At 39.0% G+C, this 24,259-nt stretch overlaps 1 protein-coding gene and 1 pseudogene across 5 annotated transcripts in view; both read right to left on the bottom strand.

Annotated features, from left to right (window-relative positions):
* AKAP12 (A-kinase anchoring protein 12) overlaps positions 1–24,259 on the bottom strand; it is a 112,616-nt gene that overhangs the window by 18,393 nt on the left and 69,964 nt on the right. Inside the window, exons 1-2 of one of the 5 annotated variants that reach the window (XM_065588810.1) lie at positions 3,570–3,841; positions 766–839 (exon numbers count right to left, since the gene is read on the bottom strand). The exons of 3 other annotated variants lie outside the window; for them this stretch is intronic. In XM_065588810.1, the coding sequence (XP_065444882.1) occupies positions 766–787 (22 nt within the window). In that variant the 5' untranslated portion in view covers positions 788–839; positions 3,570–3,841. Of the gene's footprint in view, positions 1–765; positions 840–3,569; positions 3,842–19,700; positions 19,997–24,259 lie in introns of those variants that run through there. One more of the 5 variants, XM_008177417.4, reaches the window with a different exon arrangement.
* On the bottom strand, positions 4,500–4,663 carry LOC112061643 (U4 spliceosomal RNA; annotated as a pseudogene).

Genomic DNA, 24,259 nt, shown 5'->3' with positions numbered 1-24,259 from the left:
AAAGCACCAATCCTGCAAACTCACCCTGAGATCTTCAAATCAAACTGGGTTCTTTCCTTTTCCACACATCGCCAGTATTTAAATGTTCTGACGGCTAGATCTTATCTACTCACCAGTACAACAGCTTATCAAATCAGTGAGGTTGCAGAGGTGTAAAAGAATATAGTTTGGCTTGCAGAATCGAAGCTGGTGAAGATACATGAGAAGGCAAGAACCCAGTTTTAATCTCAGATCCTAGCAGCTTTATCTCTGCTTACCTGCTTCCTGCCCCCATTAGACAGAGGAGTGCCCCAGTGAAGGCAGAGGACATCTGATTAAAAAAAAATACAATAGTGTGGGGAAGGAAGGAAAAGAGAACAAGTACACTCCATCTGGTCTGTATTATGCACTCGATGTAATGCATGTCCTCTGGTGCAATGGTGCTGGTTATAGTATTGAGTGGAGGATAGCCCAGGATCTTCCTGTTCCCTACCACTCTCAGGTCCATGCGCAGGAGTGGGAGTACAAGCCCCAAGGAAGCTAGTCATTCCATCTCCCTCCCTGTGCAAGTATGGTAGAATGCAAGGGAATGCGGTGTCTTCCGCCCTCTTATTCCCCTGCACTGCCACACAAACAAATCACAATTTAGCTCTAAATAAAAATACAAACTAAAATGTTTATTTTCCCCTCCACAAGAGATTTTCCAGAGCCTTATAATTAACAAAAACAAACAAACAAAAAAAAAGTAAGATTTTCATCAAACATTTTAGGTTAGTTTCTACTTACAATGGACCTTTCTGCACCACATGCTGACACCTGCTTCTGTGCATGTCAGTCTCTGAGTCCCCCTTCCTGCTTTCCTACAGATCATCAAAGGGGGCAAATCTCATTACAGCTTTCCTGCTAAGAGCATTTGGCCTGTAGGTGGAGACAGTTTAGTTTATGCCTTACATAGTGTACAATCAGAATTCTAATAGGCACTGTAGTCTTTCTGGATGAGCGCCAGGGTTCTTGATTTATATAGTACATTATAAATTGTTTTGGCAAAATGTGCAAATGACTGTGTCCTTATTAGTATATTGCCAGTACGGTTAGCAACAACCCAAGGGAGACAGCAGTTGTGAACTTAAATGCAGTGTATGCACTCTAATGTTTAGACCATAAGATTATAATGCTACCTAATGGCCAAATGCACTTAGCAGGAAAACTAAAATGAAACTGGGGGGAGGGGGGACTGGAATGTAAGTAACAGGAAAAGCTCAGAGACTCCAAAACACACACACAAGAAATGAATGAAGGAATGCATTATGTTCCACTCACAACTAGTGACATATGAACAGTTAAAATGATTGAATTCCATATAATCAACATAAGACCTTGTGCTGACCCTGCTGTTGCTATATGCGGACAATACCAACTTACAGCTATTTTGCTTTGAAGAAACACAATCGCACAGAGTAAGTTGCAAACAACAAATGTCAACCCTGGTCCTCCAATCAAATACAGACTGATAGATCCTTGCACCTGTGAAGAGCAACTGGTTTCACTGGGGCAGGAGTGTCACAAAGGTTTACCCGTCTGCATCCAATTGTAGGATCGGGGTTATTTGTATAAAACTCACTCAAATAATGAATCTATGAAACTTCCAACAGTTTAACCCTGAGAGAGGGCCTTGGCGCTCATATCCAAGAAGGATCAATGAATTTTGAAGGTATTTTTAAAAAGTGAACTAGCTCAGAATATTTCATAGTAGTAGCATGTTGATATTATTTGTATTTATTAAGGTAGTTCTGTAATAACTCTCATGAGATGAAAATGAAAATACTATGTAAGAGACAATAAGATAAGCAAATGTGTTGTATTTATGTGAGCACACAACTATATAAAAGTTAGTCACTGGCAAAGAAAAATTAAAGCAAATATAGAAATAGTTACAAGGAATTCTATTTTTGGAAGAAGTTCATATTTTATTATCTGAATTAACTATACATTTTTGTTTTTAACTTATTTCATGACTACTGTAGGGTTGCCAATTTTGGCTGGAAGTATTCCTGGAGGTTTCATCACGACAATCTTTAATTAAATATTAAATCTTTATTTCTGGAGACTCCAGGACAATCCTGGAGGGTTGGCACCCTAGACTACAGGGAAAAAAACCATCCAAAAACCTGGCAATTAGACCCTTATATTATCTCTGCAGTTTACTGTATACAGAAACTATAGCACTAGGCTAAAGTGAAAAATAAAAAGCACCATATGAACCCATAATCCTAGAAGAACATACTAATTAAGTCAAATATGTAAGTGTTAAATCATAGCTAATCTGGTGGCTCAAGTATAATACTCTATTATTAGGGAGGCCCAAACTGAAGCCTGCTTGTAATGGGATTTAGGAAAGTGTCAGGGACATGAAGAAAGTTCTTAACCTTTAGAGAAGATTTACAGGTAAATTATAATTATCACTCGTAGGATAGTCATTGCTTCTAGCATTTGATTACTGGGAATTTTTCCAGCTGGAATTCTAAAACTGTTAACTGCTAGAAGTGGTAGTTATACAAATTACATTCTTTATTTTTATAGTATGTTGAGAGGGAGGTTTATTTGCTTGTAGTCTGCCATTGTTTCCACACCCACATTCATTAATTTCTTAAAATAATGTGAAAGGAATAAAATGAAAAAGATATCTGAATGCTAAATGACAAAATCTGACCCTGGAGAAGGTGAGCTGAGTTATCGCATCATAACTAACTACTGCAACTAAGAAAATTATTTATCTACACTGCTTGTTCTCTGAAGGTAAATTACGTCTGACTCCTGGAAACGCAAAACTTCCAGAAGTTATTTTGTGGAGATTAACTAGAAAAAATGGGCCTTGTATAGTCATTTATACTAGTGTAAAGTGGGTATAACACAGAATCATGCTGTTTGAGTAAGTATTTTGCACGAGGGGAAATGATTATTCAAGGTGTTGGACACTAGTGTACAGCATACACAAAGAGATGCTGGCTTCAAATTTTTAAACACAATATGACAGCATTGGCATAAGTTGCAAAAACTCCACCACCCCCTAACCCCCAAAATCCATCAAAGCCACCATAGCAACATTTAAATATCTAATAGACAGGACAGTCAGAGCACTCCCAGCTTTACTTGGAAGGGTCAAATTTGGTTTCTTGCTAGGAGATTGAGTTCAAGTAATAATGCTTTCAAATATGCAGAGAAATCAGCCTAGTGGGGTAAGGCAGATATTCTAGGTAGGAAGCAGGCATTTCTCTTATTCAGCATGCCTTAATATGACCTTGAAGCTGTAAGCATGCCAGGGAGCAAAATGAGAGATGCAATTAGACCAATGCTTCAACTGGAGACAGGGAAGTAGTAGTGACTCTGCTCTCCTTCCCACCCACTGGGGCTGCAAGTGACTCAAAGTTTATCTTTTCCCACCCTCAATCTCCCCTTCAGAGCTGTAACCACTCTTCCCCCCTCATTTTGCTTTTATTTTCCAACTTTTAAAACATTCTCTTTTCCAATCACCTCCTCAACTTTAAAAACTAAATTAAATTCAAATTCTGAAGATAGCTTAATTTCTCCACCTTTACAGCAAATGTCAGTTTGCTGGACTTGGTATGAGGGGTAGTTCTGGCTCGTCACTACTGTCAGAGAGAGTCAAGACGAAAACTGGTAAGTCTCATGGTTGTCCCAGATATCACTCAAGCTTGGAGATATAGCAGAAGAGCTGGGACTGCCTTGAAACCCTGGACGCATGGTCAGTAGCGTGTACCTCTTCCTGCTCCTCTCAGATATCATCCCAACAATACCTACTTCCTCTCCCCACTTCTACACCATCAGCTACATACTCCTGCTGCTGCAGTAGGGTGAAAGAAAAAAAAAGTGTTGGTAGACAGTTATTAGAAGTTTGCCATCCCTGACAACAACAACAAAAAAGTCAATCCCCAAGTCAAAAGTAATTTTCTTGAGGTTAGCATGACACTGCACTGGTGTCAAATGGAATAAAAACTGGTTAGATCACTCCTGATCCAGAGGCTGTATGCTGAAGATCTGTTAGAGAAGGTTTGAAAAATTTACCAGATACCTATTACTATGAGAACTCTCTGTTAAATCAGAGGTAGATGCTAAATTCAAGTACAATGGAAGGGAGAAGTTTCACTGCAAGATTCAGGGGCTACAGATGTGAGGCCAGCCAGCCAGCACTGCTATTGGGAAGTAAAAGGGGCTTGTATTTCTATTAGACTATTGTCCCTGAACCCTGCTAGATGGTCATCATATTTCAGATCTGCATTTGGCTAAACAAAGACCTTGTAAAATTTGAAAATTCACTTCTGCTTAGCTCCTGGGAAAATTTTTCTGTCCCTTCCCCTCTCTAGTCTCTCCTGGTTTGTATGAAAGCGACTGAAAGGTGAGAGAGGAGGAAGCACACCATTACTGTACTGCTGCCTTCCCGGATATGATGATGTGGCTAAGTGAGGGGCATGCAGAAGTCACAGTGTAGTTGCCATCCTCATTTCACAACTAAACTTCCATTAAAAATAAATAAACAAACAAAACAAGTAAGGCCTCCTTTCTCACACCCTCAGCTTCCAAGAGGCAAATGGAAAAGTTTTCAATTAGCAATAATCGCGCCTCGGATTAACCTCATTGGCTACGATACTGCCACTGCTACTTAGACTAGAAGAAACTCCCCCCCCCCCCCCCTTAGAGAAAAGGCATGAAAAATCTAAGGGCAGGTCTACACTGACAACGCTGCAGCGGTGCAGCTGTGCCACTGTAGTGCTTCAGTGAAGATGCTACTATTCTCCCGTCTGCAGAGTTAGGGAGAGCCAGGGTAGGCCCCATGGTGGGCCAGGCTGGTTTGTTCACCTGCCGCGTCCGCAGGTTCGGCGCCGCTCCTACTGGCCCATGGTTTGCTGTCCCAGGCCAGCGTGGGCTGTGGGAAGCGGCGGCCAGCACATCCTCAGGCCGGGCTGCTTCCCACAGCCCTCATTGGCCTGGAGTGGCAAACTGCAGCCAATGTGAGCCGCGATCGGCCGAACCAGTGGACGCTTACCCTGGTGGGCCAAAGGTTGCCGATCCCTGATCTAGAATCTTCTAACAACTGTATCATCCATAACTGTGTCAGCAGTTTTGTTTTGCATTACATTAAATGCATTTCCTGAGCAGAAAAACCTGTAGTAAAGTGATAATCAATGGCCAGTCCCTCAATGCACTTGTCTTCAATCTCCAGCCAGCCCCAGAATAAACTATTGATACATACACAGACTTTCAGAAACTACTAAATTTACACTCATCTGCAATGCAGCACCTTACCTTGCCAACTAGCTTGGTGATTCAAAGTTGTACAGCTTCCACTATATTAACTTTGGGAAGTAAAGTGACTTGATCTAGAAATTACTTAATATCCTTTATTAAGATCATGTAATTCTACCAGATTTGTCAGAATATTGTTAATTAATATTAGGTATCTTGTGTATTTAGATGAATACTTTTGGATTATAACACAAATCTGACATTGAGAGCAGAGGAGAAATTTTTTTGGGGAGTGGGGGGAAATGTTTTCCTCCCTCCCCAACACCTTGTTTTGGGAATTCAGTGCTGGTGACAGGTGATGACTTGACATCCCTGAAAGTCCTTTATTTATTCACAGGTCAGGCACAATAAGCATGGCCAATAGCAATGCAAGCTAGCCTTGTTACTGTGCTATAACCCACACATGCAGGAACCACTTCTCAGAGTGAGAGGTTTGTTTAGCACTTCCATCCATTAAATCCTTCGTCTTTGATGTTGCCAAATAGCGCCAAATGTTACAGTGATTGTGGTCATACAGAAGTCTGTTCTCTAGAAGTAAGATTGGGACCACTACACTCATTTCACATAGGCTATCAAACAGCCATCAAATGGCAGCAGCTTTTGGTCACCACCAACTTGGGCTAGATTTGAAAGCCAAGAAATTTTATTCTGAGATGCTTTCTATGACCAATGGAAGTAATTTTCTTAAAGGTTTATTATGCCATCAGTGGAGGAAGGGATTACACTTGTGTTCTCATTAGCATTTACAGGAATTACATACCTGCATGAACTCCCATGCATTGACAAAGGAAGAGAGAGAATTCTATACTTATATGCAAGTTTTGCAATATTCAGTAAAATGAAAGGGTCACCCAGTGCTTAATTTGTAATGAAACAGGTGCTGGGCTCAAGCAATTAGGTGCCGGGGCTATGAACTGCGAAGCCTAGAGATGCCAAGGCTCAGCCCTGGCAATTCCCGGCACAAAATTAAGCACTGGTATCACCCAATGAAATTATAGGCATCAGGTTTAAAACGATTAAAAAAAAAAAAAAAAAAAAAGGACTTCACACAACCCACGGTCAACCTGTGGAACTCATTGCCAGAGGATGCTGTAAAGGCCAAAAGTATAACAGGGTTTAAATAAGAATCAGGTAAGTTCATGGAAGATAGGTCCATCGATGGCTATTAGCCAAAATGGTCAGGGATGCAACCCCATGCTCTGGGTGTCCCTAAACCTCTGACTGCTAGAAGCTGGGACTAGATGACAGGGAATGGGGATCACTCAATAAATTGCCCTGTTCTGTTCACTCCCCCTGAAGCATCTGTCACTGGCCATTGTCAGAAGACAGAATACTGAGCCAGATAGACCATTGGTCTGACTCAGTATGGCCGTTCTTATTTCTTATGTTAAATCAATGCAAGTTCTAGTTTTCTTAAAAAACTAGACAAAAAACACCCCCCACACACAAATACTTAAAGAGTTTAGACAATCTGCTTTCTTGAGACCACTGCACGACCTATCTGCATCTCTCTCCTTCCCCTTGCTCCCCCCACCCATAAATTTGAGACAGGACCATAGGCCAAGAACCTATGCTACAAGCAGAGGCCACAACAGATATGCCTCCCTAGAGCTGAGCCTAACCCTCTGTTAGGCCAAAACCACCTAAACCAGCTCTCCCTCCCAGTAAAGGCAGACTCCCATTTCCATTCCTCTATTTCCCTCCCCCCACCTTTAAGGATGACAAGTAGGTGGTGCTGGTCCTGGTTTGGGTGCATCTAGAGATGTTGTTTTGAGGATGGGGCTAGTCTCCTTTGCTGTTGTCTCTTGAGAGCACAAAAGAGCTGAGCACCACCTACACAGACTGGTTGATCATTTGCACTTCTTGCCTAGAAACAAATTAAACCAAGTCATCTAAAATACAGGTGATTTACCAGACACGACAGATGTTTACCAGACAGGTAATACATTCAGCATCCCAAGCACCCTGGACTAAACTCCTCACTGAAAACAATCCCCTCCAGTAGAAGTTGTGGACCAAATCTCTATGGCAGTGGTTCCCAAAGTTTAACAACCTGTGAACCCCTTTCACTAAAAATGTCAAGTCTCACGAATCCCGTCCTAAAAATGAATGTTTCCAGGGATTTTCTCCTTTACCTGAGTATAAATTATAAAAACCGTGATCTTGGAAATATAAAATGTGTTTTATCACATGCTTATTACACACTATTAATTATTATTTATCATTACAGTATTTTTATTACATTATGAAAACAGCAACACTCTTCCAAGAACTCACTTTCATAGCTTGTATCAATTTGAATAAGCCGGTTATAAGACAAGGCTCCTATGTTTCATCAAGGAGTAGATGTGAAACAGCATGAAGGCATTTAAGAAGCCAACTCAAAGAGTTCCTCCTACACAAGCATTCAGGTCTTGACCAGTCCAGGCAAACAGCGCACGTTACAACAATGCTCAAATTAGTTCTTTATAATAATTTTAAAAACAATACTAGCTGCTTATTTATTTTAAAAACAGCAAAAAATATCCAGCTCCCTTTCCATTTCTTATAAGGAGTTTTGAAGTTGAAATCTCCTCAGTGTGACAGATATGCTTGCTTTGATCCTCTTAGCTCTTGGAAGTCCAGAGGCTCCAGGCTGCTGGCCCCGTGCTGCCCGGGCTATGGACAGCTCTGTCCGCCATTAGGGATTTTTTTCCCCCAAGAATCCCCTATAACACTTCACGAACCCCAGTTTGGGAACCACTGTTCTATGGCATTGTCTTCACTATGGACTGATTCATTGGGACTCTGAAACAACCTTGAGCTAAAACTTGGGATGAGGTCCAAGAGTTACCCTGTCCTTATGAAACTGTATAAAGAAGACCTGTCCTGAGGACCTGAATCTCCTCTACCCTTTCAGCTGATGTAATGGCTATCAGAAAGGCAGTCTTCATTGATAAGTGGTACAGGGAACAGGCCTCTACGGACTCAAACGGAAGACCCAGCAACCAATAGTGGTGTCCCAAGAGGAAGGGAGCTCCTCAATGGGGACAAAAGCCATAAATGGGGTAATTCAGGAATCTTGCAACTGTCGGGTGAGAAAACAGGGTGGATTGAGGGGCGATGTGCAGATATTGCTGCTCGTGGATCCTTAAGGAACTGTTGAGAATTCCAGATTATTTCAGTCCTAGAAAACAGTTCAATACTCCTAAAATAGGTGATGTTAAGGGAGAAATCTGGTACTGAGATGTCCAAATAAGAAACCTCTTCTTTAGCTTTATAACTAAGTCTGGTTGAAGGTTTCCTGCGCTAGAGCGGAATGTTCTGAACCTTAGCTGAACAGCTTTTCTTTCAGTGAAATAAAGCTGCAGCTGGGTGCAGGATCTGATCATTGTTCTGCAGAGCCAGTAGGGAGATGGGGGTGGCTGTGTTGAAAGATTCATCACATCAGAATACCAGAACTGGGTGAATACCAGAGTATTCATCACATCAGAGTACCAGAACTGACTGGCCCATGCTGGGACTATCATAATCATCAGTCCTACATCTTGCCTCAGTTTCCTCAATACCATTGGTATCACAGGAATCACTGGAAAGGCATACATACCTCCCAGTATCCAGGGATGATCTAGGCCTAAACTCACTCTGGAACAAAACATCTCACACTTATTGTTTGGGTCAGTGGCAAACAAGTTATTTCTGAGAATCCCCTGCCACTGGAAAGGTTTTAAGAGGTTTATAAGCCTTGGAATAAATAAAGTCATGTGGCTAGTGACATCACTTTTCCAGATGCTAGGGACAATGACCTGCGCCTGGGCTCATCTTCAGGTGCTCCTTTTAGACATCAATACTAATGTTGTGACAGACATTGCCTATAGGTGGATGTGCCCCGGGAACTGAGTGGTATCACGGCAAACTGGGACACTACCGAAGACTGACTCAGTATCTGAGGACTGACTGTAGCTCTCAGAGACTGAGGAGGCCTGCATTGATTAATCTAGGACGAATTTTCAGATATGTTTCCCTCACTCTCTATTTGGAGAAAGAAAGACAGATGAAACACTGCCCCAGGATATCTCCAAGACAAAGCAAGCACCAGATATGCCCATCATTAACGGGCATCAAAGCATCACATGAAGGATAGGTATTAAATCCCAGCAAAACCCTGTAAGAGAGGGGTGTGAGGGTCTAGAACAACAGAAATTTTATATTACATATAAAAACAGATAAAAAAAGAAAGCTACACTAAATATTATATACAAGGCTAAGGGGAAAAAATTGCAGTGTGCAAAATAAGTGGACGTGGTAAGTAACAGAGATAGTTGGGTCCACTCTGCCATTTATGCATGTGTGTAAGGGGGTGCATGAGGATACCTGGGGCACAGGTGTGACCAATGGACACTGCTGGCCAAAAGAATTTGACCTCCCAAATCCGTGTACGCAATTACTCCTTCCTCATTATTCTGAGACTTTGTCCAATATTTATAGTCTGAATCTGACTTGGATATTTCTCCTTCATGGTTTTTTTTTTTCCCTTTCTGAAATTGATACATCACTGAGTCCTGGTCTACAAACTTATGGTGGTATAACTAAAATCCACAGTCCTGAGTGATGTAGCTATTTATACCCACCTAACCCCTGGTGTAGACAGTGCTATGTCGACGCCCATCGACATAGCTACTGCATCCCTGGGAGATGGAGTACCTACACTGATGGGAGAACCCCAGGGGTGTGGGTAGCTGTGCCACTGCAGCGCTGTAAGTGTAGACAAGCTCTGAGTATGTGATGCACAAGGTCTTGAAGGGATGGTCAGTGTGAAGCTGCAGACCAGGTGCCAGCTGATACCGGAGCTCCAGGCCAATTCACTTGTGTATTAGTATACAGTAGAAACTCAAGAATTACGAACACCAGAGTTACGAACTGACCAGTCAACCACACACCTCATTTGGAACCGGAAGTGCACAATCAGGCAGCAGCAGGGACAAAATAAATACATACATACAAATGTAGTACAGTACTGTGTTAAACATAAACTACTAAAAAAATAAAGGGAAAGCAGCATTTTTCTTCGTTACAGTAAAGTGTTAAAGTTGTATTAAGTCAATGCTCAGTTGTAAACTTTGGAAAGAACAACCATAGCGTTTTGTTCAGAGTTACGAACATTTCAGAGTTATGAACAACCTCCATTCCCGAGGTGTTCATAACTCTGAGGTTCTACTGTAGATCAAAATGATTGTTAAATGTATCAGAGTGTATTTGGTATTTAAACTTCATTAAAAGTAGTGGGGTGCTACTTGCATTGTTTTCACTTATCTGTATCCTGTTATAATGTAGTAAACATTTACATTGTGGATACCCCTGTAACTAAATAACCCATCAAATGAGAAAAGCCTTGTGGAATGCAAATGAAGAATTTTGAGAGAAAAGAGCTAATTTCAAAGCAAGTGGTCACTGTGCATGTGATGATTGGAGGTCAAAGACTCAAAATGCATTCCTCACTCTCCATCACCGAAAAGCTCATGGAAAAGCCCACGTGTGACGTGTGGTGGCATTGTCATCTTGTTTTCTGTAAGAAGCAGAAGCTAGAGTGCCAATTGATCCGGGGTAAGTTGGTCTCTCGGGACTGTAAGCAACCCAGAATGATCCCAGAGTTCACATTTGTTACTGGCTTGGTGAAGTCTAATTATGGAACATTCCACCAGCTTAGGGTGTCCGCCCTGTTTTCTGACAATCAGCCCTGAGGTAGACACTCAGTTGTCAGCCAACTCCAGACAGCGTGACAGTTAATATCCATCAAACCTGAGATTATATTTATCCACAGTTTGATTATTCATGACATTTAAAGGACAATGGCTGGAATTCTCTGCAGTTATGGAAAAGATGCCAAATAATTGGAAGTATCCGCTCTTCCATCTGTGAGTGGAAGACAACTCTGCAGGAAATCAAGAGCTTTTTTGGGGGGGAGAAAAAGTATCTTCAAAATGAATATGGCTGCTGGTAATTTTTCAGCTGCCACTTACCTACCTTAACATTTGAGCTCTTCCCTGCCAAAGCAGAAGCAAAGTAATTACGCATGCATACAAAAATGCCAGTTTAAAGTAGCTAAGTATCAAAATACATATTTCCACATTGAAAACTTTGCCAGCATGCTTCATGACAGGACTCAGACTGCAGCATTGAAACACCAGACAATTACCACATTACTGAAAAGAACAGCAGATGGCAGTACAGCAACATTTTTACAGCTACTCTATAGTTTATCGGGCACATGTGTCTGCCTCTCTTGAAGTTCATGGTATACAAAAATAGGTAATATCAAGATTTAAGTATCATTAATGGTTTGTCAAATTACATTAGCCCTAAGTTAATATCTTAGGCTTTGTTTGTTTCTTTGAGATGCAGGGGAAGATCCTTGAGCAATGAATCTGAAATGACAGATAACATTGTATACAAGAGGACATTAAGGGTGAAATCCTGGCCCCATTTAAATCAATGAGACTTGACGTCAATTATTCTACCAGACCCCTGATATTGTGTAAGAGGTGAAACTAAAAGGATGAGAATGTGCATTCCTTTGCTCTGTAGATCTGACTGGAATGCTAAGAATACACAAAGAAAAATAGATCAAAGTCAAATGGCCACAACTTCGGGACAAGTATTATTCTTCACCAGACATTTGGATAAATGCAGTAATTCTGCAACAGGGCACAAAGGGTAAAATTTTCAAAACTGCTTAAGTCACACTTTCAAAAGTGACTTAAGCTTCTATGTCCCTCTGGAAGAGACTGCATCTTTGTGCATGAACAGTGCATTGTGGATATGATTGGAATACAAACAAACCTAAAAATACATCTACAAGATTCCCAAGTAACGAACTAGGAAGAAAAAGGTAGTATTCATATCCACATTTAATAGCTCAATGACAGACAACTGCTTATTCAACAACTGGAATCTCTAATGGCAATTGTATTTATCTGACAAGTAAAAATCTTCCTTTTAATTATACACACAGGACTGTACAACCTCAGTTGTACAGTCTAACATCCAGTAACATCCTCGCCCCCATGGAATTTTAAGTCGTTAAAAGTTCAAACTGAGTAATTTGCAAGGGCAGGGATTGGGATAAAACACTTCTAAAAGAATCTGGGATTATTCTCCCTTTGGGAATGTATGTCTTTTGTAGACTTCAGTGCATTCCACAAGCAAAAATATTTATCTGAGAATCCTAGGTAGGAAGGGCTTAGCAATGGTCTCAGTGCAATTAACTTTACCAGACACAGGTAACTCTCTCTCTCTCTCTCTCTCTAACCCCCAGTGAAAAATGAGTATCGTGAATAAGTGATTTATTTATTTTTTTCTGGGTTTTTAAATCTTAAAAATTAAAGCCATACGATTCACATGCTGAGAGGAAACAAGAAAGAAACCCAAACAATCTATGAAAATCGTTCTTTCATTCATTCTTCGCCCTAGAAAGCATACTTCAGTTAAGTCATTTCCACAAAACTATAGTTTAATGGGAAGCTTGTCACAAAGTATGAGTGGAATTTCCCAAAGGGAAAAGGGTTGGGCCCTTCAAATACGAGGCATGTATCAGATATTTGAAAAATGATTAGTAAAATGAGAGGAAAGCAACCTGTGACAACAGAAGTAATTTAATATTGCTATAGTTTAAGATCTAACAGTGTTTCTATGATTAAAACCCTCAATTTCAGGTAGCAAGCAGCAAAATTGGGGGGGGGGGGGGGGTCAGAGAGAGTCGGGTCTTTCTCCTCCTTTCAGCAGGAGCCCCTCCTGCTCTTCCGCGCTGCGCCACCGACTGGACTTTTAACAGCCCAGCCAGCAATGCTGCCTGGAGCCACCTGGGTCCCTTTTCAACCAGGCATGGAAAACCGGACCTCTGGCAAACCTAGCTGGCCCTTAGTCAATTGACTAAGTTCAAGGAGCAAAGGTTGTGGAGCTGGGGGGGGGGGGGGGGGGGGGGTTAGATGTATTGATCGGTAGATGTATACTGCTGGCATCTGAGCTCTGGGACTCTCTGAGGCTGGTGCTTGAGCTACCCTGAGCCCAAACATCTATACAGCAGTTTTTAGCCTAGCAGCCTGATCCCTCTATGCCTAACTCAGCTGACCTGGGCCAGCCATGACCATGCCATGGGTCTTTTATTCCTGTGTAGGTGTACCCAAAGAGGTCAGAAAGCCTCATGCTCTCTCCATCAACCTCTCTAATCTGCAATGCTTGAGGCAACATGCTTGTTCTTTCTCAGACTGAAACCCTGCCTCTCCTTGATGATTTGCAGATCGAAGGAGGAATCAGTAAAGGACCGAGGGCATTTTGGGAATGCAGATTGGTACTGGAGGTGCCAGAGGCAGGAGGGGCCAGCAGGAACAAGGATAATAAGTATAGTGATGACTCATTCTAGGCAAGAATCTTGACCTAGACCAGCCTCCTAGAAGCTAGAAATTGTCCCTCAAGGCACAAGGCCTCCTAATGGCTCTCCTTAACCCTTGCAAAGTGTTGAACCCTAAGAATTAACTATTGTCTCAAAGGGTTAAATTGGTTCTTTAGTTTTTCAAAACTAGAGGTGCAGAAAATATATACAAGTTTATCAGTTTGGGTTCTTTTTTGGTATTCTTAAAACCCAAATACACAGTTTAATTTCAGTTTAACAAGAAACCGGACCAGAATGGGAACTAATCAGTTGCGTTTTCTGTTTTAAAGATCGAGTGCTGAGTCTGACAGATGCAGGACTGCTGTTCATAAAGGCATTGCTTTACATGCATGGTAATCACTTATAAAGTGTTTTTACTTATTTTTTAGTACTATTGTTCATAGCATACTAAGACAATAATGTCTGTAAAATGCTTTGAAGATAAAAATAGAGCTGTATATTTACTATGAAAGCTACAGATATGTAGTAAGAATTAATGAATAAAATTTCTAAATGTAGTTTGTGGGCTATGTAGTAAGCTTTTTAAAATTACTTTAGCAATTTTATAATAATTAGAGTTTTCAAGGTCATTTGGATTAAATACCTACCCCTCATTTCAATACTTCATTAAATGAAAGTTAGAAGAAAATGATGAGTACAAAAAGTGTACAAATACCTTTATTATTATTATTATTATTATTAAAGGATGGAAGTTAAGTCAAATATTTAGGATGAGGGCTAAAACTGTCTTTACCACAAACACCCCGTATACCACACATGTAACAATGTGCTGCTGGAGTGACAAGACATGGGTCATAAGAACATGGGTCATCTCACACAATGCATCAGCTCAGTACTTACCCAGAATGGTTCCGCTCTTTGCTCTTTACTGCCTAAATCAACCAGTTAAGTGTTTTTAATTGAATAGTATAGTCTGACCTCTAATAAAACTGCAAGGGCACTGTAGTGTTTTATGTGGGCTTTAAGGAGCAAGGATGCTTGATTTTACAAACTTTTATGGTAGCTAGGTGTCCGGAGGATAAGAATTTATTAGCAGCAACATATAACTGAAAAAGTATTGATACAATATTAAGATTTTCATACATATTTCAGTCATTTCCTATCTCATTAAAATCCAATGAACAACATAGAGAATTAATAACCTTTTCTGCATTTATCTTCTATTAAGTTAGCAGATACTGTTGGCAGCTTTTCTTAATTCGTCCTACCATCTCCCTTCCCTTTAGGGGTGAGAATGTATTCCATTTATAGTATTTGGAAGAGAGAGAAAAACATCTCAGGCTGCAACAGTTAAATCTGCAGCATTTCATGTTCTCGCAGTCAACCATGTCAACATCTGGAGCTGGTTGAGTTTTCTCCCCCTAGGATTTGTAGCACAGCCCTGGATTTTTTCCATAAATTCCCTACATTCTAAATCCATCAGATATATGTCATACACACCCAACACCCCTCTTCCAAACTCCACTAGTCATTGAAAGACTCCAAACAAGGTTTTTTGGTCTTAGTTTATTAAATGTTTAAATATTAATGGCCAAATTCTGCTCTTGGTCATATATTGTGATTACTGGGGTTACATGAGTATAAATGAAAGTCTCTGGCTTAAACCCAAGGCATAAAGGATATTAACAGTATTTTGCCTCCATTGTGTCTAGAGTTACAACACATGTGACATGTAAAAACCACCCACTGTTCTGACACTCTCACAACAGCCAGACACAACAGGTCAATTTTAAGAATGAATTTGCATGGACAGATTTCCTTGCTTCTGATAGTTTAATTCACACCTTTTATTATTTACATGTATTTGTTGGACTTGTTTAGCTTTTATTATTAATAGAAGCATGAAAAGAAAATTATGAAAGGAGTCCAAAGTTTATAAGTCTTGTAAAAGCAATAACTCTTGATGGTCTATCATGTCAAAAATATACTTTAAAAAGATGTTTACTTTGCAAAGATTTGTTTGATAGGATAGCTATTTGGAGATATTAGTCAATTTGACTTTTTCTAGCAAGCAAAAGACAAGCTGTGGATTTCAAGTTTAATTATGGAAAATTAGAATTAGGTATTGTTTTATAACCCCAGGTGTGGGATTTTTTTGGACCTCAGATTTGAGGGTATAGCTTTTAATAATAAATCAGATGATCAGTCAGCCTTACTAATAAAATAACTTAAAGGAAAGATTTTAGACATGACTTTTTCAAGAGCTATATTAAATTTTAAACTGAAGAGCATAATGTAGTGCAGTCTGGAGCACTGCTGATTCTTGACAAGGTATTTTGCAAGTCTTTTCTCTCCTTGCTGACCTTCCAATGACTATTATTTACATCTACACCCTCAAATTACAGATACCTCCTTTTAAAGTCTATACTACATCCGTCACCATTCTATCCACTCACCTATTTTTTGAGCACATTTGTAGGTAGCAGTAATTAGCATTTAAAGGAGATTTACACACTGGATTTCACAATGAATACTTGTAATCCATGACCTTTCCAGTGATTTATTTCAGAGATTTAAATACAAATTCACGGTTGACTCCACCTTGACTCCACCTTCAAACCACCTTCGATGCTCCTAGTAGTGTTTAACAAATTGGTAGTCAAGCAGTTGAATGTTGTAATCCCACACTTTTTTTTTATTTACATAAAGGAAATAAAGGGGGGGGGGGTCATAAGTCAATTACCATTTTGTTTCTCTGTGAAAAAGCACAATCATGGTCCTGATGAAGGTACACCTCTACCTCAATATAACGTTGTGCTGTCCTCGGGAGCCCCCCCCCCAAAAATCTTACCGCATTATAGGTGAAACCGCGTTATATTGAACTTGCTTTGATCCAGTTATATTGAACTTGCTTTGATCCACCAAAGTGTGCAGCCCCGCCCACCCCCAGCACTGCTTTACCGCATTATATCCGAATTCTTGTTATATATCCGAATTCTTGTTATATCGGGTCACATTATATCGGGGTAGAGGTGTAATTAAATTTATATTAACTTAAAAGAAAGCAAAAGCATTACTAATGTTATGGTATTGCCTTCCATCATAAACACCTTATTTTCAGACATTTATGATATAGCTGTAAAAGTCTGCTCCAGGCTGAGGTCTGACTTATGAAATTCCTGCCATGGGGTACTGTATTTTACCAATTTAACAACATATTTATATTTTTATCTAAATATTTCTAAAACACATTTAAATTGTTTTGATGCTCTTTAAGTTCACTAACAATTTTTCAGTTACTTACTGTATTTAGAGATTCTTTGCTAAATGAATTTCTCACAACCATTCTGCTTTCAAGTCATCCTAGCTACTAAGCAGGTTAACCAAACCAACATGCTACAAATAATTATGACAGCTGGATTTTAAGCTTGGCTACTCTCCTCATGTTCAGAGGTATTTTAAAAAAAAATTCTTAGTTTCCCCAATATGACATATAGTTGTAACACTACTATTCAGATATTTGAAAAAATACCTGATGCATTAGGGACAAACAAGAGTTTAAAGTTATATATCATAGTATTTACTTAAGAGTGTTGTTATAAATGTAAATCAGGATGTTTCTGAAATGTAACAATGAATAATGCCAATTCACAATGAGAACCAGATTGAAAGTTCTCCTTCTCAGGACATCTTAATGAAGGATAAATTTTAGCATTACTTGCAAACTGCACAAGAGATTTACATGGATTTACATTAATTTACACTACTGTGAGCTCACATATTCCTTCTTATAAAAAAAGAAAAAGAAAGAAAAAAAAAAAAAAAAGAGTGTAGACCTCTACATTCAGATGGTAACTAATCCTATGAGCAAGTTTAAATGCTTGCAAAATGTAGTTCAAATGCAATCATTCTACAATTTACCCAAGTCAGTTTGGTAGTTCATTATCTTTTTCCTTTCTTTCATCATTCTTGTGACCCTATAAAAAAGTTTCCTCAAAAATAAATAATACATAAATTAGCCTTTAATTACTAGCAATAAAAGAAAAGAGCCCTTGAGGATAGACTCAGCATGCAATAAGCTCATTAAGCATCTAGTTTAATGAAAACCCCATTGTAAACAACAGCGCCAAGTAAAGCTTGAGCCAGAGAACCCCCCTTCTTTCCCCCAACCCCGCCAGCTGTTACAGACCACATACCATCCTCCCCCAGGCTCAAATTCTCCCACAGCTAGACTTTTGGAGGTTTTATCCTCAGTAGAAATGCTGTACCGTTGATAAAACAATTCAAACATGAAAAGCCAGGATTCAGGTATTTGTCATGTCCATTTACTAGCTCAAGTAAATGCCATGAGGGAGAATGAATAGTTACTCAAAGAGTTAAGATAGGAACAGATTATAAAAATTTCTTTAGTAATCAGCTGAAGGCAAAATTCATAGAGACCGCAAGCAAGTAAGTCCACAGGAAGTAATAAAATTTTGTTTTGTTCATACTCTGGCTAAATTTCTGATCACTTTAATTTTCACAAGAAGGGACTATCTGCACAAACAACTCTGTGAAGAGGTGTTTTCAAAATCCCCAGTTTTTAAATTGTAGTACCTTTCATTAAAGCCAAACAATTTGTAGTATTTTCCTGACACACCCACAAAAATGTTGATCTCTTTAAGATGTAGTTTAAAATACAAATTGTTTAACGGCTAGGGAGTGACAGTTCCATTCTTCACACTACTCTTAGTCAAACACTTCATTTTCAATAGCTATTACTATTACTGTCATAAAGACAAACAATTGAGCAAGGAATGTACTTTTTTAATTAACAAAGTGAAGTGAATGGTGATCATTTGACTTCCAGAAGTTTAAAAAAAAAATGAAATTGGAGTTTTTTTAAAAACAAAAAAAAAGTTTATTTTTTAAAAGTCCTTATACTGCACTTAACTGTATGAATGTGGGACAAATACTAGACTGCGTAAAACATGTAAAGTCTAAACATCCAAGTTTTCTGGGAAACAATGCCTGAGGGAACACATCAAAAGCAACAAACTTTTTTTCAAAACAGTGTTATCTACCTGATGTATGGGAAAATAGCTGATATAACAAAACTGGTCATTCATAATAAAGTTCAATGTAAAACAAAGTTTTAACAAGTTCATTAAATTCTTCAGAGTTCAAGGTTGCAAGAAGTACATTAGAATGCCTTCTAAGAAACCCTGAATGCTACTATTAAGCACTAATCTACATACACAAGGAAAACCTCTAGTGATTGAACTCAAATGTATAGAGAAATTAATATAAGTTTCTTTTTTGTAAGCTACTCTCAAACAGCAATTTTTATTTTGCCATTTTAAATTAAACACTATCAAGCAACAAAGCTACATTAATGTTTTTGTAGGGTCTAAATTATATCCCCTTCCATACATCTGTTTCAATTCCATTTAACTAATTTGAGTCTGAAGGATAATAATTTTGTATTACATTATCTCTTGATTCGTACTTATCAACAGAATCAAGACAGTCATAGCTAGTTTTTCTTTTGCACTTATCCTTTAATTCAGCTGCTAGTTTATTTTCTGCTACTCCAACATAAGTCATTATTTCTCTGAAACCCAGGAGCCTATCAATTGTTCTTGTATTACAAATTCTATATCACATGTCCTATTAAAAGTGACAAGAAATTCCAACATATATACTCTAAACTTGGCAATGGTTCTTATTCAGATAAAATGTTTAAGCCAACTTCTTTAAAGTGCGTCCCCCTTCTGCTCCCCCGCCCCGCACGCTACCGGGAAAGTTTTAAGAAATAAAACAATGTTTGTGAAAGTTAAAGGAGCACTCCTGTGTGCACAGGACACTCTCTGCCACACCCTAGACGCTGAGCCATCCCTGTAGGCAGTTAAAAAAAAAAAAAAAAAAAAAAAAAAAAAACACAAACCCCAAACACTTGCAGCATAAATTCACCTGGATGGCACAAACCACACAGAAAGCCAATAATCAATATAGTCAACACATACAGTTTAGCAACACCACTTCCTCCTACCTGTAATCGTTATGGTCCCCAGCATTTTTAAAACAACTCTGATGACAAATTTTCTCCCCAGAGTATGATGCTCCCTTATTTCTGTCCTGTGAAGACTCAGTGTAATCAAGAGTGACACAGCAAAACAGCCTCTTGCATTAACAAGAGCACACGGAATCTTTCCTCCACTGCCTGTGAGGAAAGCAAACTGAAGTCGCGTTGCAACAGTCCCTCTTACTTGATAGACAGTCCTTTGTGGTCCACTCGGTTCTCAGCTGTTCGCTTTAGGACTAGAAGCAACTGACTGGGGTGGGCAGACCATGTGGTTCGTTTTAAGGAAAACCCCTCCCCTTGCCCACTCCAGTTCCTGTTGTTGGCGAGCAGCCCAGCCCCTCATGTGGAGACCTGGGAATTGTTTAAATAAAGACTGCTGAAATACACCTTAACTACTTTGTTCCCAATATTTTACTACTTTTAAATCTTTATGTCAGAGAACACTTTTAAAAAAAAAATTGTGAGGGAATTCCAGAAGTCTGCTACACTAGTTTCCTCTAGTCCTCTCTCTCCAGCCCAAATATCAAGGCAGTGTTTTAACATGTGGATACTATTTTGAATTGGGTTACTTAAGAATGACTTCTCAATTTAAAGAAAAATGGTGCAAAGGGAAAAAACAACCCCAAAACACTTCCTCCACTTTCAGGCTGTTTTCCTCACTACAACCTGCCTGCCTAGGTATCTGGGAAAAAGACCGCTAGACGGGACACATCTACTACAGATTTGCTATAAAGTCTGTTACCCTTTTTCTTAGCAGAAGACATATATTTTAAAAAACCTCTCAAGTATCTTGAACACAAAAACAGTCTCTGATCTCTCCCCTACCTCCCAAGTCCTGTTTAAAAGCCAAGTACATCTTACTGTTAAGTATATTAGAAACACAGTTTTGTATTGCTAGTATCTATGAAGCTGTTTTCTCCCCTCCCATGTGGTTAAAAGGCACAGAGAAGACTTTTTACTTGGAAATCTCTACACAAAATGTAAAATTTACCCCAAATTGTCCTGTCAAGAAGGGTAGTTGCACGCCCAAATCTGATGATTTTCCTGGGATCTATATGGATCCTGGTGATCCATGAGAAGCCAGGGCCATCCATGCAGAGGCCCTCTCTTGCCACAATAGCTCTAACCCCCAGCACCAAACACCCTCTACCCTTAACTACAACCTACCCTCTATGCCCCCACTTCCAGAAACTCTGAGCTGGCCATGGCAAATCCTGAAGCTACATGGGGCAATAAAAAAAAATTAATACAGCATGGAGCCCATACATCTCAAGGTGCCAAGACCTAAATGTAAACTCCATGTGCAAAAAAGATCCAAAAATAAAGGACAGAAAAAAATAATCCAGCAGAAACCTTGCAACACCACTGGGATTCATTCATCTACTCTAAAGAACCTTCTCCTTCCTATAACCTCAGTTTTATGGTTCTTTATTTCTCATTTTAAATAATTTCCAACAATAAAAGAAAGGGGACATCAAATTTCTGTGGAACGTAGGGAACTTTAGAGCAAATGAGTGATGTTCCTCAAATGTTTGAGAGGTATTGCTAGGGCCCTGCTTCCACCCCTTCTCTTTACATATGCCCCAGGCCACACAGAAAACCCTCTACTGGTCCAGAGAAGGCAGGCATGCTGATGATCAACATTTCAGAAATGTAGTTTTTTACTTGAGAAACTGGCTTCCCAATAGTTGGCTCTGCAGCTGTTTTTAAAATGGTGCCATTAGTAGCAACAGTTTTCACTTTGTGTGGGGATTTTTTATTTCCTCTCAGTACCTTTCATAATCCCACTCCTCTTCCTCCCTTCTAAAGAGCAATTCTCTGGATGTCTTTGGATTACGTTTGTTCTCCCCTTTAATACAGATTTTATTACCAACTAGGCCCAATCCTATTTCTCTTGACTTCAGTAGGAGCCTAATTAGGTCCAAATAATGGAACACCACTAGCACAACCAGAAGAGTAGAAATTATAAGGGAATTTGTAGGATTTATAAGCCAAACTGCTCAAATACAATCTTCATGCTGCCAGTTTCCAGCAAGGAAAAGGCTGACCAATTTGGTCTCCAATTTTGATTCTGAGAGGAAGTTCCAGTCTGTTGTTCATCATGCATTTTAGTGTCATACATTTCATATTTTTTAAATGCTTGGTTTTCAAAGTTTCTGTGCATCCACAACTCCAAATGAAATAAATTAAAGTTGCTGGTGCTTAGTATCTACAAAAAAACAGGCCTTTAGAAATGTTTTGCTTCTAGAACCATGAGCTCCAATGCCTGAACAGTTATATGATCTCTGATTTCATTACATCTTACTTCAGTTTTAATTTTTAAGACATACCTTAAAGTTTAAGGTAATTTTTCCCTCCATAATGCAAGGTGTAGAGATACCCATCCTCAAGATGAACCCATCAATTTAAAGTAAACTCTTAACAAGAAACATTAAGTTCTTGCCGTCTTTGGAAAATAGTTATAAAATGAAGGAGACAAATACAACATAGATCCATGTGAAATGGGCAGTTGCTGTATTTGGGAGCAAAATATTAATCTCCACAAATACTTAGTGCTTCATCATGGAGCTAGGCAAACTCTCACGCAACTTTGTATTCTTTACAACCCATTTAATAATTAAAGGAATGCAAGGCAGTTGATGGCATTTGCTGATAATTGCTCTTTTATACAGGAGGAAGAGGTAGAGTAGAGTAAAGAGAAGAGAATATGTACTAGTAGTCAGACAATGGAAAAAAAACATAGTTGTAAAGTAGCCCTTATGAAAATGGGTAAAAGCTTGTTTAATTTGTTTTTATGTTTGTAAAGCCAGCCATGGAAACAGAGCATGGCTGACTGTCAAAGAACTCAATTTAGAGATAGTCCACTTTGATCTATTCTCTCAAAAGTAATCAGGGACAAGCTGTGGAGTTCATCTGATTAGTTACTGCATCTGGGTTTACAATGAAAAGAGACTATCTATCAAGATAAAAAAAACCCAGAAGATTCAGAATAAAAACAAAGCATCAGCATACAATACAGATGACCCCCCTATTAAGTTAATTGAACAGAATTTGTGGTAAATCATTGCCTTTAGAGGATTTTTAAACCACAAACAGCATTGAGGCCTTCCTGAGTACAGTTTTTTAAATATTTTTTAATCAGGGAATGTTTAAGTAGAACAGTGGTTCTCAACCAGGGGTACACGTACCCCTGGGGTATGCAGAGGTCTTCTAGGGCAGTGGTTCCCAAACTTTAACAACTGTGAACCCCCTTTCACTAAAATGTCAAGTCTCACGAACCCCCTCCTAAAAATGTCTACTTCCAGGGATTTTCTCCTTTACCCAAGTATAAATTATAAAAGCAGTGATCTTGGAAATATAAAATTTGTTTTTATGATATGCTTATTACACACTATTTATTATTAATTATTTATCATTACAGTATTTTTATTACATTATTAAAATGGCAACACTCTTCCAAGAACTCACTTTCATAGCTTGTATCAATTTGAATAAGCCTGTTATAAGACAAGGCTCCTATGTTTCATCAAGGAGTATCAGATGTGAAACAGTATGAAGGTATTTAAGAAGCCAACTCAAAGAGTTCCTCCTACACAAGCATTCAGATCTTGAGCAGTCCAGTTACAACAAAGCTTAAACTTGTTCTTCATAATAATTTTAAAAACAATACTCGCTGCCTATTTCATTTAAAAACAGCAAAAAATATCCACCTCCCTTTCCATTTCTTATATGCATCCGAAGAAGTGGGCTGTAGTCCACGAAAGCTTATGCTCTAATAAATTTGTTAGTCTCTAAGGTGCCACAAGTACTCCTGTTCTTCTATTTCTTATAAGGAGTCTTGAAGTTTAAATCTCCTCAGTGTGATAGATAGGCTTGCTTTCATCTGCTTAGCTCTTGGAAGTCCAGAGGCTCCAGGCTACTGGCCACATGCTGCCCAGAGTTCCTAGGGACAGCTGTGTCCACCATTAGGGAATTTTTTCCCCAAGAACCCCCTGTAACATTTCACGAACCCCAGTTTGGGAACCACTGTTCTAGGGGAATACATCAACTCATCTAGATATTTGCTTAGTTTTACAACAGACTACATAAAATGCACTAGCGAAGTCAGTACAAACTAAAATTTCATACAGACAATGACTTATTAATACTACTCTTTATACTATACACTGAAATGTAAGTACAATATTTATATCCAAATTGATTTATTTTATAATTATATGGTAAAAATGAGAACGCAAGCAATGTTTCAGTAATAGTGACACTTTTGTATTTTTGTGTTTTATGTTCATAAGCAAGTAGTTTTTAAGTGAGGTAAAATTTGGGGGAAATCAAACACCTAAAAGGGGTAGAGTAGTCTGGAAAGGTTGAAAGCAATTTGTTGTTTTGGTGAAAATCTATAAGGACACTTATTTTAGATTAAGGCCTGATCTACACACAATTTTTGTATTGGTATAATTATATTGGTTAGGTGATGTGATTTTTTCCCCCCCGATAGATATAGCTAGACAATCTCTAGTTTGGAATAA

Source organism: Chrysemys picta, chromosome 3 (assembly GCF_011386835.1).
Source record: "Chrysemys picta bellii isolate R12L10 chromosome 3, ASM1138683v2, whole genome shotgun sequence".
Classification (NCBI taxonomy): domain Eukaryota; kingdom Metazoa; phylum Chordata; order Testudines; family Emydidae; genus Chrysemys; species Chrysemys picta.
Note: the sequence above shows the minus strand (reverse complement) of the source record. Positions and strands in the feature narration are given on the sequence as shown.